Source organism: Camelus ferus, chromosome 2 (assembly GCF_009834535.1).
Source record: "Camelus ferus isolate YT-003-E chromosome 2, BCGSAC_Cfer_1.0, whole genome shotgun sequence".
Classification (NCBI taxonomy): Eukaryota; Metazoa; Chordata; class Mammalia; order Artiodactyla; family Camelidae; genus Camelus; species Camelus ferus.
In genome coordinates this window covers 40680790-40696740 of record NC_045697.1, presented here as the reverse complement: position 1 = coordinate 40696740, position 15951 = coordinate 40680790, and the positions used below count along the sequence as shown (strand labels likewise).

Here is a 15951-nt window from a genome sequence, read left to right as displayed (position 1 = left end):
AATGTGTGTGAATAGTTTAAGAGAACTGAGACAAAAATAATGGGATGAGGTTCTTTAGGAACAAATACAGAATAGTTCATTCAGAAAGAAAAATATGCAGTAAAGTAAAACTGGGACAACTGAAAAGTGTAGTATTGTACTTAAAAGTGGGCAAGATAATTGTATACATGGAGGAGAGCAGAACCTAAAATATATATAACATAATCTTTCATTCTCAGCATAGGTCAGTCATTTGTTAGAAAACTGTGTTCACCCCAGGACCCAGATGCAATAGTATTACATATGAAAAGCTTGCAGAGGTGACAGGAGAGGCAATGTAATAATGAAAGTAATGGCTTTTGGCCCAATGGAGGCAAAATGAAAGGTAATAGAAGCTTGAAGACTAAGCAGTCCTTTAGCCTGTGGGATAGGCAGGTAATGGGGACCAAGGAGGATGACTCTAGAAACTGAAGAATGCTTGTGCCTTGAACAGTGTTCAGAGGGAAAGTTACTTTCTGGCATATTGCTACCAGACCTCAATATTCCCATGTTCCATCCCTACCAATAAAATGGTGTTGCACTGAGCAAACTTTTCTAAGTTATTTGATCTCTTTGCCTAAGGTCTTAGCCTCTGTCAGAAGAATTTTTGTTAAATTTAATGGTTGTCCAATATCATGATATTAAGAAGACCAAAAGGCTTCAATTGCTTCATAGAAAAAAATTTTAATCTTTAATCATTAAAATGCCAGTACACAGAAATATTTTCCCTGATAATTTACATTAATAAGAGTTGCAAATCCTATTAAATAAATGTTGATAATGGATTTTGTAGAAACTATCCAAAAACACTTTCAGCCAATCTGTTGGGGTGGAGAAGAAGAATGTATGTGTGATTATAAGAATACTTAAGGAGAAAGAATATTTTCAGGTAGAAGGACTGTGTTTGATTATCTAATTTTACCACTTAAGTAGCTGAATAATTTGGGGGATGATATTTTCACTCATCAAAGCTCAGGTTTTTGTTTTTGTGTTTAATCTGAAAAATGGAGGTAATGCAGTGGTATGCTGGTAAATGTGTATCAACTGGCTCTCCAGGGGACAGAATTACCAGTTTAGTAGCGTTTTCCAGTTTCTATGGTATAAATACTCCCAATATGGCAATTCAAGCTACCAATATGGCATCACTGAATGAACATAAGGTGGCTTCAGTACTCTACTGGTAACATTGTGGTTAAATGGGAAATACACATACAAATATTTATACAGTTATAGTATACTGATGTTACTTGTCACCTTCTTATATAACATTTTCTTTTTTATGGTACTAGCCAATGAAAACTAATAGCTTTCTGTAGCAAACACACAACTAAATTTTTAGAGAAAATAAATTTTCTTATGTAAAGTATATATTGGAGAGTAGACATTTTAAAAGGATGATTCAGAACATCCAATTATTCTTAATCTAATAAATTCAGATTATAGTGCATTGTTTGTATCACTAATAGAAAAGAAAAAGATAACTTATTTAAGGGCAAAGCATTTAACTAAAAATTGCTCATATACCTAATAATAAAGCCCCAAAATACATGAAGCAAAAAAATGACAGAATTGAAGAGAAATATGGATAGTTTAAAAAAAAGAGCTGGAGACATTAATCCCACTTTCAACAATGAACTGAACAGCTAAACAGAAAATCAACAAGGAAATAGAAAACTTGAACAACAGTATAAATTAACCAAACTAACAGTACCTATAGAACACTTCACCCAACAGCAATAGAATACATATTCCTCTGAAGGGCACAATAAACATTCTCCAGGACAGATCTTATGTTAGACCACAAAACAAACCTCATTAAATGTAAAAATACTGAAATCATATAAAGTATGGTCTCTGACCATAGTGAAATGAAATTAGAAATTGGTAACAGTGCACACCAAAGGTCATTGCAGCATTATTTACAATAGCCAAGATATGGAAGTAACCTAAATGTCCATTAATATATGAGTAAATAAAGAAGATATATATTTATACAGCAGAATATTACTCAGCCTTTAAAAAAAGAAATCTTGCCATTTGCAACAACATGGATGGATCTAGAGAGTATTATGCTAAGTGAAATAAGTCGGACAGAGAAAGACAAATATCATATTATCTCACTTATATGTGGAATCTAAAAAACAAAACAAACAAATAAACAAAACAAAACAAAAACAAACTCACACAGAGAACAAATGAGTGGTTGCCAGAGGGGAGGTGGGGGGAAGGGGAAGGGACAAAATAGGTGAAGGGGATAAAGAGGTACAAACCTCCAGTTATAAAATAAATAAGCCACAGGATGTATTATATAGCATAAGGAATATGGTCAATAATACTGTAATAACTGTGTGGGGACAGATGGTTACTCGATTTATCGTGGTGATCATTTCATTAAGTATGTAAATATCAAATCACTATGTAGTATACCTGAAACTAACATAATATTGTACATGAACTATATTTCAATAAAAAAGAAATCGGTAACATACTGTGGAAAATTCACAAATATGTGGAAATCAACCAATGGGACAAAGAAGAAATCATAGGAAATTAGAGAGTATTTTAAGATGAACTAAAAAACAAAGCATACCAAAATTTATTGGACACAGCAAGAGCAGTGTTCAGAGGGAATTTATAGCTATAAACACCTACATTAAAAAAGAAGAAAGATTTCAAATCAATAACCTAACTTTCACCTTAAGAATCTAGAAAAAAAAAACTAAACCTAAAGCAAACAAAATAAAGGAAATAATAGAGATTAAAGCAGAGATAAATGAAAGAATAGAAGACAATAGAAAGAATCAATGACTCTTGGGGAATGATGGAAATGTTAGGTATCTTGATTGTGGTAGTGTTTTCATAGGTATATACATCTATCAAAATTCATCAAATTGTACATTTGAAATATGTGTAGTTTACTGTATAGAAATTATACCACAATAAAGTCATTTCAAAAAACTCAGTGAAACCAAAAGTTGACTCCTTGAAAAGATCAACAAAATTGACAATTTTTTTGCTAGAACTGATCAAGAAAAGAGAGAAGACAAACTATTACAATCAAGAATAAAAGTGAATTCATTACTGAGTTCCTACTACCAACCTTACAGAAATAAAAAGGACTATAAAAGAATACTGTGAACAATTATATGCCAAAAATTAAATAACCTAAACAAAATGTACAAATTCCTAGGAACACACAAAGTACCAAAACTGACTCAAGCAGAAATAAAAAAACCTGAGTATACCTTTAACAAAAGATTGAATTAGTAATCAAAAAAATCCCAGCAAAGAAAAGCCCAGGATTAGAGGGCTTCATGATGAGCTCTACCCGACATATAAAGAATTAACACCAGTCCTTCTCAAAGTCTTTCAAAAAACAGAAGAGGAGAGAATTCTTCCCAACTCATTCTATGAGGCCAGAATTACCCTGTTACTGGAGCCAAAGATATCACTAGAAAACTATATACCAATATCTCTTATGCATATAGATGCACATGTCATCAATGAAATACCATCAAATCAAATCCAGCATCAAACTAAAAGGATTATATACCATGGCCAAGTGAGATTTATTCCAGGAATGCAAGGTGGTTCACCATATAAAAATCAATGAATGTACTATACCATATTAATAGAATGAAGCAAAAGATCATCACCATACACACAGAAAAATCATTTAACAAAATCTAATACCCTTTAATGAGAAAAAAAAAATCACTCAACAACCTAGAAACACAAAGGAACTTCCTTAACTTGATTTTTATAAGCTCTTGTATGCATGCAGTCTGATTTGTGTGAGCAGAGTGGAATATAGAAGATAATAGGACTTATTAAATAAAAAGATGATTGTGAGCCTTTCTAATAATCAAAAATATACTACTATAACATAGAAGTACTGGTTTTTTCCTGTCATGTTGGTAAAGATTAAAAATATGCTAATATCCAAAGCTGGCAAAGGTGAGAGGAATGGACACTTTATACCCTGTTGGGGGGAGGATAAATTAGGACAATTCTTCTGGAGGGCAATCTAATAAATCTATCAAAAGTAAATAAATTCCTTTGATCCAATAATTCATTTAAAAAATTATAATAAAATAGTCAGAAAAGTGCACAAAGATACACACACACATATATACATGTACATGTGTACACATATATGAATATATAAACATGTAATACATATATGTATACATGCACACATAAACAAGGATATGCGTTTGTTACAATAATTAAAGATTTGAGATTTAAATGTCCATCGATAGACAAGATGTATATCCAAGGATTGTTAGGTGAACAAAAAGAATAAGGTAAGAAAAAAGCTAAGAGTAAGGTAAGTAAAGTAAGCTCTTTATACATCAGCACAGAAAGTTGACAGCAGCACATTGTTAAGTCAAAAAGGCAGCTTATAGAATAGTATGTATGTTTCCATGTACCAGAAGAAGAAATCATTAAGAAGTATAGCCTCTTAAATTAGAAAGCTTTAACTGGAGATCTAATTTTTCAATAAAGTGATCTCTGGAAGAGTAGCAATTTTGAAGGGGCTTTTCTCCATATTACTTAAGTTTTGATTATAATCATCATGCATTATCAGGAATTCAATAAAGCTACTTCCAATGAAGTATTTAATATACATTAAAAATAATGATTCTTAGGAAAAAAATTCAATTTAAAATTTCTATTAAAAAACAAAGCTAGGAATAGAAGGGCATTTGAAGTCAGAGACCTAGGTAGGAATTCTGATCTGTCACTCTGGGACAGTGTGACCTTGGGTAATTTTCTTAAATTCTCCAAGTTCCAGTTTCTTTGTCCATAAAATGAGCATAGTATGATTTATCTTGCAGAATGCATATAAGGATTAGAATAGGGTAGGCAAACTATGATGGGCCCAAATCTTGTCCTCCTGGATGAAAGATTAGAAGTAATTTATAGAAGATATTTAGACCTAGTAGGGTACCTGGTATTTAGTAGGCTTTCAGTAAATGCTTTTAATAAGGTGATCTCTTGACAACCAAATTTATTTAATAAAAATAACTCTAAGCTGTCAAAAAATTACTTGTAGCACCTGATTATCCTTAATTCCAATAAACTTGTATTATTCTGCATTACAACTCACACATTGCAGTTTCTTTGCAATGTGTTAGATGTATAAATATAATAACCAATAAACTACATCTAAAAGAGAATTTAAGTTCCAACATTAATATGATACAAACTATATTGAATCAGAGATTTAGATGTTGGTTCAGTTTTCTTCTTTCAGAAAGGCTGTCCTCTGTGTAAAAAAGAAAATTTTGGGCTGAATCTCAGTTCTTCTAAATATGGGCAAGTTACTTGATCTCTCTAAGCAAAGCATTCTTAAGAGGTTTAAGAAAATTACGGGGGGAGAAGGGGCCAAGATGGCAGAGTAGAAGGATGATCATAGCTCACCCTCTCCCACAGATACACCAAAATTCACATCCACGGACCTACCCAGCCAACCAGAGCACCTGCTTAACTCCAACAGAACATCGCCCTTTTCAAAAGACAAAGATGCCACAAATCTGGTAGGAGAAAAGGAAAAAAGAAGAAAAAGCAAAACAGTGCGGGACCAGGCCTGCAGGGAGGGAGCGGCAAAGGAGGACTAGCACTCGTTTGCTGAATATCCCCATCTCCAATGGAGAGACCAGCGGGACAGAGGTGGAACCTCAGAGGCTCAGATCTGTATGGAGCACCCCTTGACCGACAGAACTAAGTTAAACAGGCACAAAGGGTCCCTGCAACACCCAGCCTGGAGACATGAGCTGGGGGCTGGGACAGGCTGCTGGAGGACTGGGGCAGCTGCACTGAGGCACCCCCGGGGGACTGCAGGGTGCTGTGCGCTGTGGCTGGGAGGGGATACAGAGCAGAACAACCTGGGCCCCCCATAAATTAATGAAAAAAAAAAAAAAAAGCAAAGCAACATGGCTGGTGTGCCCTGGGGGGAGGGGCACCATAGCCTTTGTTGCCTCAGACCCACGGCACCATTACTGGTGCTTCTCGGGAGAACAGAGGTGGAGCGCAGCCACAGCCGCCATATGCTCCTGTGCACAGCGCCTGGGTGGGGGCGGGGCCAAGACCTGAATCCGCACCTGGGGGCCCCCATCCTTCCAGGCAGGACTGAGACTTGTTTACAGCCTGAGGCAGATAGGATCTTTCTGTCCTGGTACCTCAGGGAACTTGCACCACCAAGACAAACAAGGAGCTGAGTTTTGGCATGAAGCAGGGGTGGGGCTGTTCTGCTGTCTTCCCTGGGGCCGCCTACGAAGCACCACCAGAGGTAGAGCAGGCAGCTGCACAGAGCAGTGGAGCGATCGGAGCAATCAGGACTGGGAGATGGCGGGTGGCCACTGCCTTCCATGCAGGAGTGCAGCACCTGACCTTGGTGCTGGGAGGGGGCGCAATTGACCCGCCTACCTCACCTGAGCGCAGCGTCTGACTGTGGCATTGGGAAGGAGAGTGACCCGCCCGCCCACTGAGATGGAGCACAGCACCTGACCCAGTGTTGGGAGGGGGTGTGATCCGCTTGCTGACAGGCACTGGGAGCAGCATGGTGGAGGGCGCCAAAGGAGGGTCTCTGGAAACAGCAAGCTGAGTTCACAAAATGGCGAAGACAGAAAGACTTCTCAATAAAATCATTAAGTGTGCACAGTCTCCAGGAGAACACCCCCCCCATTTTTTTTTGTTTTAATCTTGTTTTTAATCTGTTCTACTTTTATTACCTTTTTAATCTTTACTTTTTAAACAATTGTATATGTCTACAGTTTTAATCCCTCTTAAAATTTTCTTTTAAGATCTTTTTATTATTATTATTTAAAAAAATCCACCTCATTTCATTTTTATTTCTCTTGGTTTTGATCTTCTGTTATTGATTATACACAAGTTTTAAATATTGCTTTCTGATCTTTTCTCTTTTTTTAAGGTTTTTAAAAGACATCTCAACTCAATTGCTATTCTGCTTCAACTTGCTCTTCTATTATTGATTATATACTGTTTTCAAACTTTTTTTCTCCATTCTTTTAAAATTCTCTCTCTCTTTTTTTAAGTTTTATTCCTGCATAGGCTTTAGGTAGATAAATAAATAAACTCCTTAAGGACCACAATAGATAACTGATACTCCTTAAGCCACAGTGAGCAATAAGAAGAAGCAGAGGAACCACTCCCAATTAAAAGAGCAAGAGAAATCCCCTGAAAGCATGATCAATGAAATAGACATTGATGGCCTACTAGATCAATATTTCAAAATAGGAGTGATCAAAGTACTGAAGGAACTAAAAGAGATAGTGTTTAGAGATATAAAATATGTCAAAAATGAAATTGAAGCTATAAAGAAGAGCCAACTAGAATTGGTAAACTCATTGGCTGAAATGAGAACTAATCAAAAGGCTATACACAGCAGGCTAGACAATGTAGAGGAACAGCTAAGTGACCTAGAAGACAGGACAACAGAAAGTACCCAATCAGAACAGCTGAGAGAAAAACAAATAAAAAACAATGAAATCAATATAAGGGACCTATGGGATAATATAAAGCGTGCCAATCTACGCATAATAGGGGTTCCAGAAGAGGAAGAAAGAACAAAGGGGATTGAAAAGGTATTGGAAGAAATCAGGACTGAATACTTCCCAAATCTAAAGAAGGAATCAGATATCCAAGTACAGGAGGCTCAGAGGGTCCCAAACAGGAAGAACCCAAACAGACCCACACCAAGACATATCATAATCAGGATGGCCACAGTCAAGGATAAAGAAATGATCCTAAAGGCAGCAAGAGAAAAACAAAGAGTGAGTTACAAGGGAACCCCCATAAGGCTCTCAGCAGATTTCTCTACACAAACACTACAGGTCAGAAGGGAGTGGCAAGATATATTCAAAGTCCTGAATGAAAAAAAGATGCGGCCTAGGATACTCTATCCAGCAAGGCTATTCTTTAGAATAGAAGGAGAGAGAAAGAATTTCACAGACAAGCAAATCTAAAAGAGTTTAGCAACACTAAAATCATGCTAAAAGAAATATTGAAAGGTCTACTCTAAATAGAAAAGAAGCAGGATGCTACAAAAATGAGAAACTCATAACTGGAAACTCATAAATGGAAACTCATAACTCATAACTATTATGAATTACAAATAGAATAAACACAAAATTGTAAAAGAAGAAATCTAAATCATTAAGAGTGGGAGAGGGAAGCAAGAAAATACAGATTATTTTTTTTCTTTTCAAAAATTTTTTGTTCTTGGTAGGATGGGTTTGAGTTTATACTACTATCTGTTTAATACAAACAGTTATAGTAATGGGTTAACAGACTTATAAAAAAGGGTTACCACAAGCCAAAAACTTACAAGTGAGTCACAAAAACTAAAGAAAATCCAAGATAATACAAAGGAAAATTACCAAATCACAAAAGGAAGAAGAAAGAAACAAAGAGGAAATACCAAATCAATTGCAAAAATAAGTTCAAAATGGCAATAAACACACATCTATCATTAATTACTGTAAATGTTAATGGACTAAATGCTCCAATCAAAAGACATAGAGTGGCAGACTGGATAATAAAGCAAGAATCTTCAATATGCTGCATACAAGAGACCCACTTTAGGGAGAAGGACACATATACATTGAGAGTGAAAGGATGGAAAAGGATATTCCATGAAAATGGAAAAGCCAAAAAAAGCAGGTGTAGCAGTACTGATTTCAGACAAAATAGACTTTAAAACAAAGGCCATAAAGAAAGATAAAGAAGGACATTTTATAATGATTAAAGGAGTAATACAAGATGAGGATATTACACTCATTAATATATATGCACCCAATATAGGAGCACCTAAGTACATAAAACAATTACTAACAAAGATAAAGGGGGATATTGATGGGAATACAATAATTGTCAGAGACTTTAACACCACATTAACATCACTAGACATATCTTACAGACAGAAAATAAATAAGACAACAGAGAAATTAAATAATACAATAGAAAAATTAGATTTGATGGATATTTTCAGAGCATTACACCCCCCCAAAATAGGATATACATTCTTTTCAAGTGCACATGGAACATTTTCTAGGGTTGATCATGTACTTGGGCACAAAAGAAGCCTCAACAATTTTAAGAAGATAGAAATTATCTCAAGCATCTTTACTGACCACAATGCTATGAAACTAGAAATCAACTACAGAGAAACAAAGGAGAAAAAAAGGAAAGCATGGAGATTAAACAACATGCTATTAAAAAACCAATGGGTCAATGATGAAATCAAAGTTGAAATGAAAAAATATCTTGAGACAAATGAAAATGAAAACACAATCACACAAAATTTATGGGATGCAGCAAAGGCAATGCCAAGAGGGAAGTTTATAGCAATACAGGCATTCCTCAAAAAAGAACAATCTCAAATACACAATCTAAACCACTAGCTAAAAGAATTAGAAAAAGAAGAGCAAAAACCCCCAAAAGTCAGCAGAAGGAAGGAAATAATAAAGATCAGGGAGGAAATAAATAAAATAGAGATGAAAAAAAAATAGAAAAAATCAATCATACCAAAAGATGGATTTTTGAAAGAGTAAATAAAATCCACAAACCACTGGCCAAACTCACAAAGAAGAAAAAAGAGAGAGCACAAATAAGCAAAATAAGGAAGGAAAATGAAGAAATTACAACAAATAGCATAGAAATACAGAATATCATATGAGAATATTATGAAAAACTATATGGAACCAAAATGGATAACCTAGAGGAGATGGACAAGTTTCTGGAAACATAGTGTCCACCAAGACTGAATCAAGAAGAAACCGACCACTTGAACAAACAGATCACTAGAAATGAAATCGAATTAGCAATAAAAATCCTCCCTATAAATAAAAGTCCAGGACCAGATGGCTTCACCAGGGAATTCTACCAAACATGCAAAAACTCATACCAGTCCTTCTCAAACTCTTCCAGAAGACTGAAAAGGAGGGAATACTCCCAAACTCATTCTATGAAGCCATCATCACCCTGATACCAAAATCAGGCAAAGACACCACCAAAAAAGAGAATTACAGACCAATATCATGGATGAACATAGATGCAAAAATCCTTACCAAAATATTAGCAAATAAAATCCAACAGCACATAAAAAAGATTATACATCATGATCAAGTGGGGCTCACCCCAGGGACACAAGGGTGGTTCAACATATGCAAATTAATCAATGTAATATATCACATCAACAAGAGAAAGGACAAAAACCATATGATCATCTCAATAGATGCTGGAAAAGCATTTGATAAAATTCAACACCCATTTATGATAAAAACTCTCACCAAAGTGGGTATAGAGGGAACATATCTCAACATAATAAAAGCTATATATGACAAACCTACAGCCAGCATTGTACTTAATGGTGAAAAACTCAAAAGCTTCCCACTAAAATCTGGGACAAGACAAGGATGCCCACTATCACCACTCCTATTCATCATAGTCTTTGAAGTCCTAGGCCACAGCAATCAGGCAAGAGAGAGAAATAAAAGGGATCCAAATTGGAAAACAAGAGGTAAACGTGTCACTATATGCAGATGACATGATACTATATATAGAAAACCCTAAAAGGTCCACACAAAAACTACTAGAAATAATCAAAGAATTCAGCAAAGTAGCAGGTTACAAGATTAACATTCAAAAATCAGTTGCATTTCTTTACACTAATGATGAATCAACAGAAAAAGAAAGTAAAGGAACAGTCCCCTTTAAAATAGCACCCAAAGTAATAAAATACCTAGGAACAAATTTAACCAAGGAGGTGAAAGACTTATACATGGAAAACTATAAAATACTGATTAAGGAAATTAAAAAAGACTTAAAAAAAATGGAAAGATATCCCATGCTCTTGGATTGGAAGAATCAACATTGTTAAAATGGTCATACTGCCCAAGCTAATCTATAGATTTAATGCAATCCCTATCAAATTACCCAGGACATATTTCACAGAACTAGAACAAATCATAATAAAATTTATATGGAATCACAAAAGACCTAGAATTGCCAAAGCATTACTGAAGAAAAAGAAAGAGGCTGGAGGAATAACTCTCCCAGACTTCAGACAATACTATAAAGCTATAGTATCAAAAAAGCATGGTATTGGTACAAAAACAGACATATGGACCAATGGAACAGAATAGAGAGCCCAGGAATGAACCCACAAACTTTTAGTCAATTAATCTTTGACAAAGGAGGCAAGAATATACAATGGAATAAAGACAGTCTCTTTTCAGCAAATGGTGTTGGGAAAACTGGACAGCAGCATGTAAATCAATGAAGCTAGAACACTCTCTTACACCATACATAAAAATGAACTCAAAATGGATCAAAGACTTAAACATAAGACAAGATACAATAAACCTCCTAGAAGAAAATATAGGCAAAACATTATCTGACATACATCTCAAAGATGTTCTCCTAGAACAGTCTACTCAAGCAATAGAAATAAAAGCAAGAATAAACAAATGGGACCTAATTAAAGTCACAAGCTTCTGTACAGCAAAGGAAACCATCAGTAAAACAAAACGACAACCTATGGAATGGGAGAAAATTTTTGCAAATGAAACCGACAAAGGCTTGATCTCAGAATATATAAGCAGCTCATACGACTTAATAAGAAGCAAACGAACAACCCAATCCAAAAATGGGCAGAAGACCTAAACAAGCAATTCTCCAAGGAAGACATACAAATGATCAATAGGCACATGAAAAAATGCTCAATATCACTAATTATCAGAGAAATGCAAATCAAAACTACAATGAGGTATCACCTCACACCAGTCAGAATGGCCGTCATTCAAAAATCCATAAATGACAAATGCTGGAGAGGCTGTGGAGAAAGGGGAACCCTCCTACACTGCTGGTGGGAATGCAGTTTGGTGCAGCCACTGTGGAAAACAGTATGCAGATTTCTCAAAAGACTAGGAATAGACTTACCATATGACCCAGTTATCCCGCTCCTGGGCATATATCCAGAAGGAACCCTACTTCAAAAAGACACCTGCCCCCCAGTGTTCATAGCAGCACTATTCACAATAGCCAAGACATGGAAACAGCCTAAATGTCCATCAACAGAAGACTGGATAAAGAGGTGGTGGTATATTTATACAATGAAATACTACTCAGCCATAAAAACCAACAACATAACGCCATATGCAGCAACATGGATGTCCCTGGAGAATGTCATTCTAAGTGAAGTCAGCCAGAAAGAGAAAGAAAAATACCATATGAGATCGCTCATATGTGTAATTAAAAAAAAAAACACAAATACAAAAGAGAAACAGACTCACAAACATAGAATACAAACTTGTGGTTGCCAGGGGGGAGGTGGGTGGGAAGGGACAGACTAGGATTTGAAATTTGTAGATATTGACAGGCATACGTAGAATAGATAAACAAGATTATACTGTATAGCACAGGGAAATATATACAAGATCTTGTGGTAGCACACAGCGAAAAAAAATGTGACAATGAATATATGTATGTTCATGTATAACTGAACAACTGTGCTCTACACTGGAATTTGACACAAAATTGTAAAATGACTAACTCAGTAAAAAAATGTTTAAAAATAAATAATAATAATAAAAAGAAAATTACAGATTTTATTTTGTCCAAAACATTAACTGGAGTAAGAGTTTTCTGTTCTAACTAGAACTAAGTTTCCAGATTAAAACCAACTTCACCTTTGGCACCTACTCCAGTATTACCTTATCTTCAGAGAGGTTCACATGGCAGGACAAGCCCCAGACCCTTCCTTAGCCAGGTTATATTCCTGTGATTAGGCTACAATCAGGCCGTTTCTATTTACCCCCTTCCCCCACAGCAATCATCCCAGTAATTTTTAAAATTGTACTAGTAGAGCTTTGCCAGGAGAGGGCGCCCTGCCCCCATGAAGGTAAACTTTGTGTCACCTAGTCCTGGGGACAAGGGTAAAAAAATCAATAATAATTAAAAATATATATACTGTCTGTTTTTAACTATTGAAAGACAGTCTGAGTGAAAAACTTGACTCAAATATATTAGTGTCTTATATTGGCAGATTTTATCCTTGGGGATTGTACTCACCTCTTCCTTTGACACCACTTTTCAGTTCTAGTCAACTGTTTCAAAAATTAATGAATTCTCATTGAGATATAATTGGCATATCATATTATATAAGTTTAAAGTATACAACCTGCTGATTTGATACATTTATACATTGCAGTATGATTGCCACCTTAGAGTCAGCTAATGCAGGTTACAGAATTATCATTTCTGTTTTGTGCTGGAAACAGTTAAAATTTAGCTTCTTAGCAATTTTGAAGTTTCTAATGCAGTACTGTTGTCTATAATCATAATTCTGAAGGAAGCAAGCAGTTTACTCACTGGGTCCAGAGTCCCATGTATATTATATGTCAGTTATATGAAACTTAGGCACTTAATCTGTACAAGAGATGTCTAAAGGAATATTCATCAAAATGGTAAGAGCAGTTTCCACTGAACAGACGATTTTAAGGAAATTTTAAAAGAAACTTTATTTGTATTTGTCTGTTGGAATCTTTTTTTAAGTATGCATCATGTTTACAAAGATGTTAAAGCTATTCCCTATGAGAGGAAACATTAAAAATTAACCTCAGAGCTAATCCTTTCTAATTTTATTTTTTAACTAAGGAAAGACTATATAGTCTGGTACATGTTTTGGAGGATAATCTTTAGATTACCAAAGGAGAGTGTTTTTAAGTTGTGGTCCTGGGTCACCTCTGTCAGAATTACCTATGATGCTTGTTAAACATACAGAATTCTAGGCTCCTTTCCCACCACTACTGCATCCCAACCAAACCGAATAAATACCGTTGCTAGGGGTGGGACGCCTACATGGTTCCCAAGCACTCCTGGTGAAATGTATGTATACTTAAGTCTGAGAACCACCATTTAAGGAGAGAAAAAGGGAAGGATTAGCAACTTCACCAGTGTCATTCGTATCTATATTTAGATATAGTCCCTCCTTCTCTCTTTGTTTCTACCTATTTTCCCACAATCTATATAGAAGCTGAAACTAAATGAGCTAAAGGCCTTGAATATCAGGTGTTTTAGGAATTAAAATATTTAGGAAAATCCACAGAATGGTTGACAAGCATAGCAATCACCAATCCTTTTGTCTCCATTTCTGTCTCAGCTTACCTGGTACTTGGGTTTTTGATGAAGCCAGTGTTTATGAAATTAGGGCAGAGACATGTTGTTTTGATTCCGGTTCTTTCTAAGGCAGCCAGTTCTTCAGTCAAAGCTTTATGAAATCCAACAGCAGCAAACTTGCTTGAACTGAAAATAAACAGAGTTCACAAAATAATTCAAGAAAGCTGCTGCATCTGTTTAATTCACATTTCTGTTTTCCTCAATTAAGTGCCAAGCAGCATGGCAAGATCTGAATCTCAGGACCTGGCCCAGACCTACTGAATCAGAATCTGCGTTCTAGATGATCCTCAGGTAAATTTATAGTAAACTCTAGTGAACTCTAAGAAGCACTAGCATAGAACATTATCGCAGCCCAGCATCATTTGTCAGAGTGAGAACTGAGTAGGTTTAAATGTTTGGTTAGGAAAATTGATAGGGTATTTTTGTCGTTATTGTTTCCATAAAATTTAATGTTGCTATAGGCTGCTCATTATTTACTATAATATGTTCACGGAATTCATTAGGAAACTCTCCTAGATAAGTCCTGTTCTTCCTTTAAGTCTCAGCTTGACTTCCTGAGAGAGGCCTTTCCTGACCAGTAGTCTAAATTATGCAGCCAGCTTCAGTTTTCCATGATAGCACATCTTGGGTTTGTAATTAAATATTCATTCGGGTGAATTTTTATTTAATGTCTGTCCCCTACCTTTAGTATAACAATCTCCATATAGATTTTGGTTCTCAATGAATCCCCAGGGCCTGGCACAGTGCTTGGCCTACAATAGGTGCTCAAAAAATACGTGTCAAATGAATGAATCAAAATGCAAAGAAATTCTTATTGTCGCAGAGCCTTCATTTGGAAAAAGAAGTGAAATTAATCATATTCTAAGTAGACATTACTTTTCCAGCTGAGTTTTTAAAGAAAACAGCATTATTGAGATATTAATTCATATACCATATAATTCACCCATTTAGGTGTACAACTCAATGGTTCTTGTAATATTACATTATTAATTTTTAAATTATGCAAAAATATTTATAATAAAAAATTTGCCATTTTAACCATTTTAAGCGTATAATTCAGTGGCATTAATTACCAGATAGATTGTTTTTCTATAAATCTGTACAGATTTGCAATTATACAAAGTAGCTGTAAAATCTTGCCAATTAAACTGTGCTTTGGAAAACAGAAAGCTGTGGAATGTTCTCTCTCACCTTTTTTTTTTTAAAGCTTAGATATATATTGAAGGCTTATGAGAAAGATTGCTAGATTCAATTACATAAAATGTAAATCTTCTGTACATTGAAAAACAACACAAACAAAAATAATCATATCTAAAATTGATCACTATATGCCAAACACTGTCCTCAGTTATCAGATGCATTATTTAATTTAATTCTCACAACAACTCTGTGAAATAGATACTATCATGATCTCCATTACTGAAAAGGAAACTTAGGCAGAGCAGGGTTATAGGACTTGCCCAAAGACACAAAAGAAAGTGGAATCAGGCTTTAAATGTGGGCAACAAACCAGACCTTTATATGATATACTCTAAACTTTATTAGCTCCCAACCAAGTTAAGAGGCAAATGACAAATGAGTAAAGCACTTGTAGTGTATAAGACAAAGATAAGAGTGAATACATGACAACTCTTATAAATGAATAAGACAATAATCTAGTGGATAAATACCTAGGGACATTAGCAGAAAATTCACAAAATAAAAATACCAATAGATATATGCACATAA

General features: G+C 35.2%; 1 protein-coding gene across 1 annotated transcript in view; it reads right to left on the bottom strand.

Moving 5' to 3' along the window:
* HSD17B11 (hydroxysteroid 17-beta dehydrogenase 11) overlaps positions 1-15951 on the bottom strand; it is a 33909-nt gene that overhangs the window by 3759 nt on the left and 14199 nt on the right. Inside the window, exon 5 of the mRNA XM_032498474.1 lies at positions 14212-14349. Within this exon, the coding sequence (XP_032354365.1) occupies positions 14212-14349 (138 nt within the window). The remainder of the gene's footprint in view (positions 1-14211; positions 14350-15951) is intronic.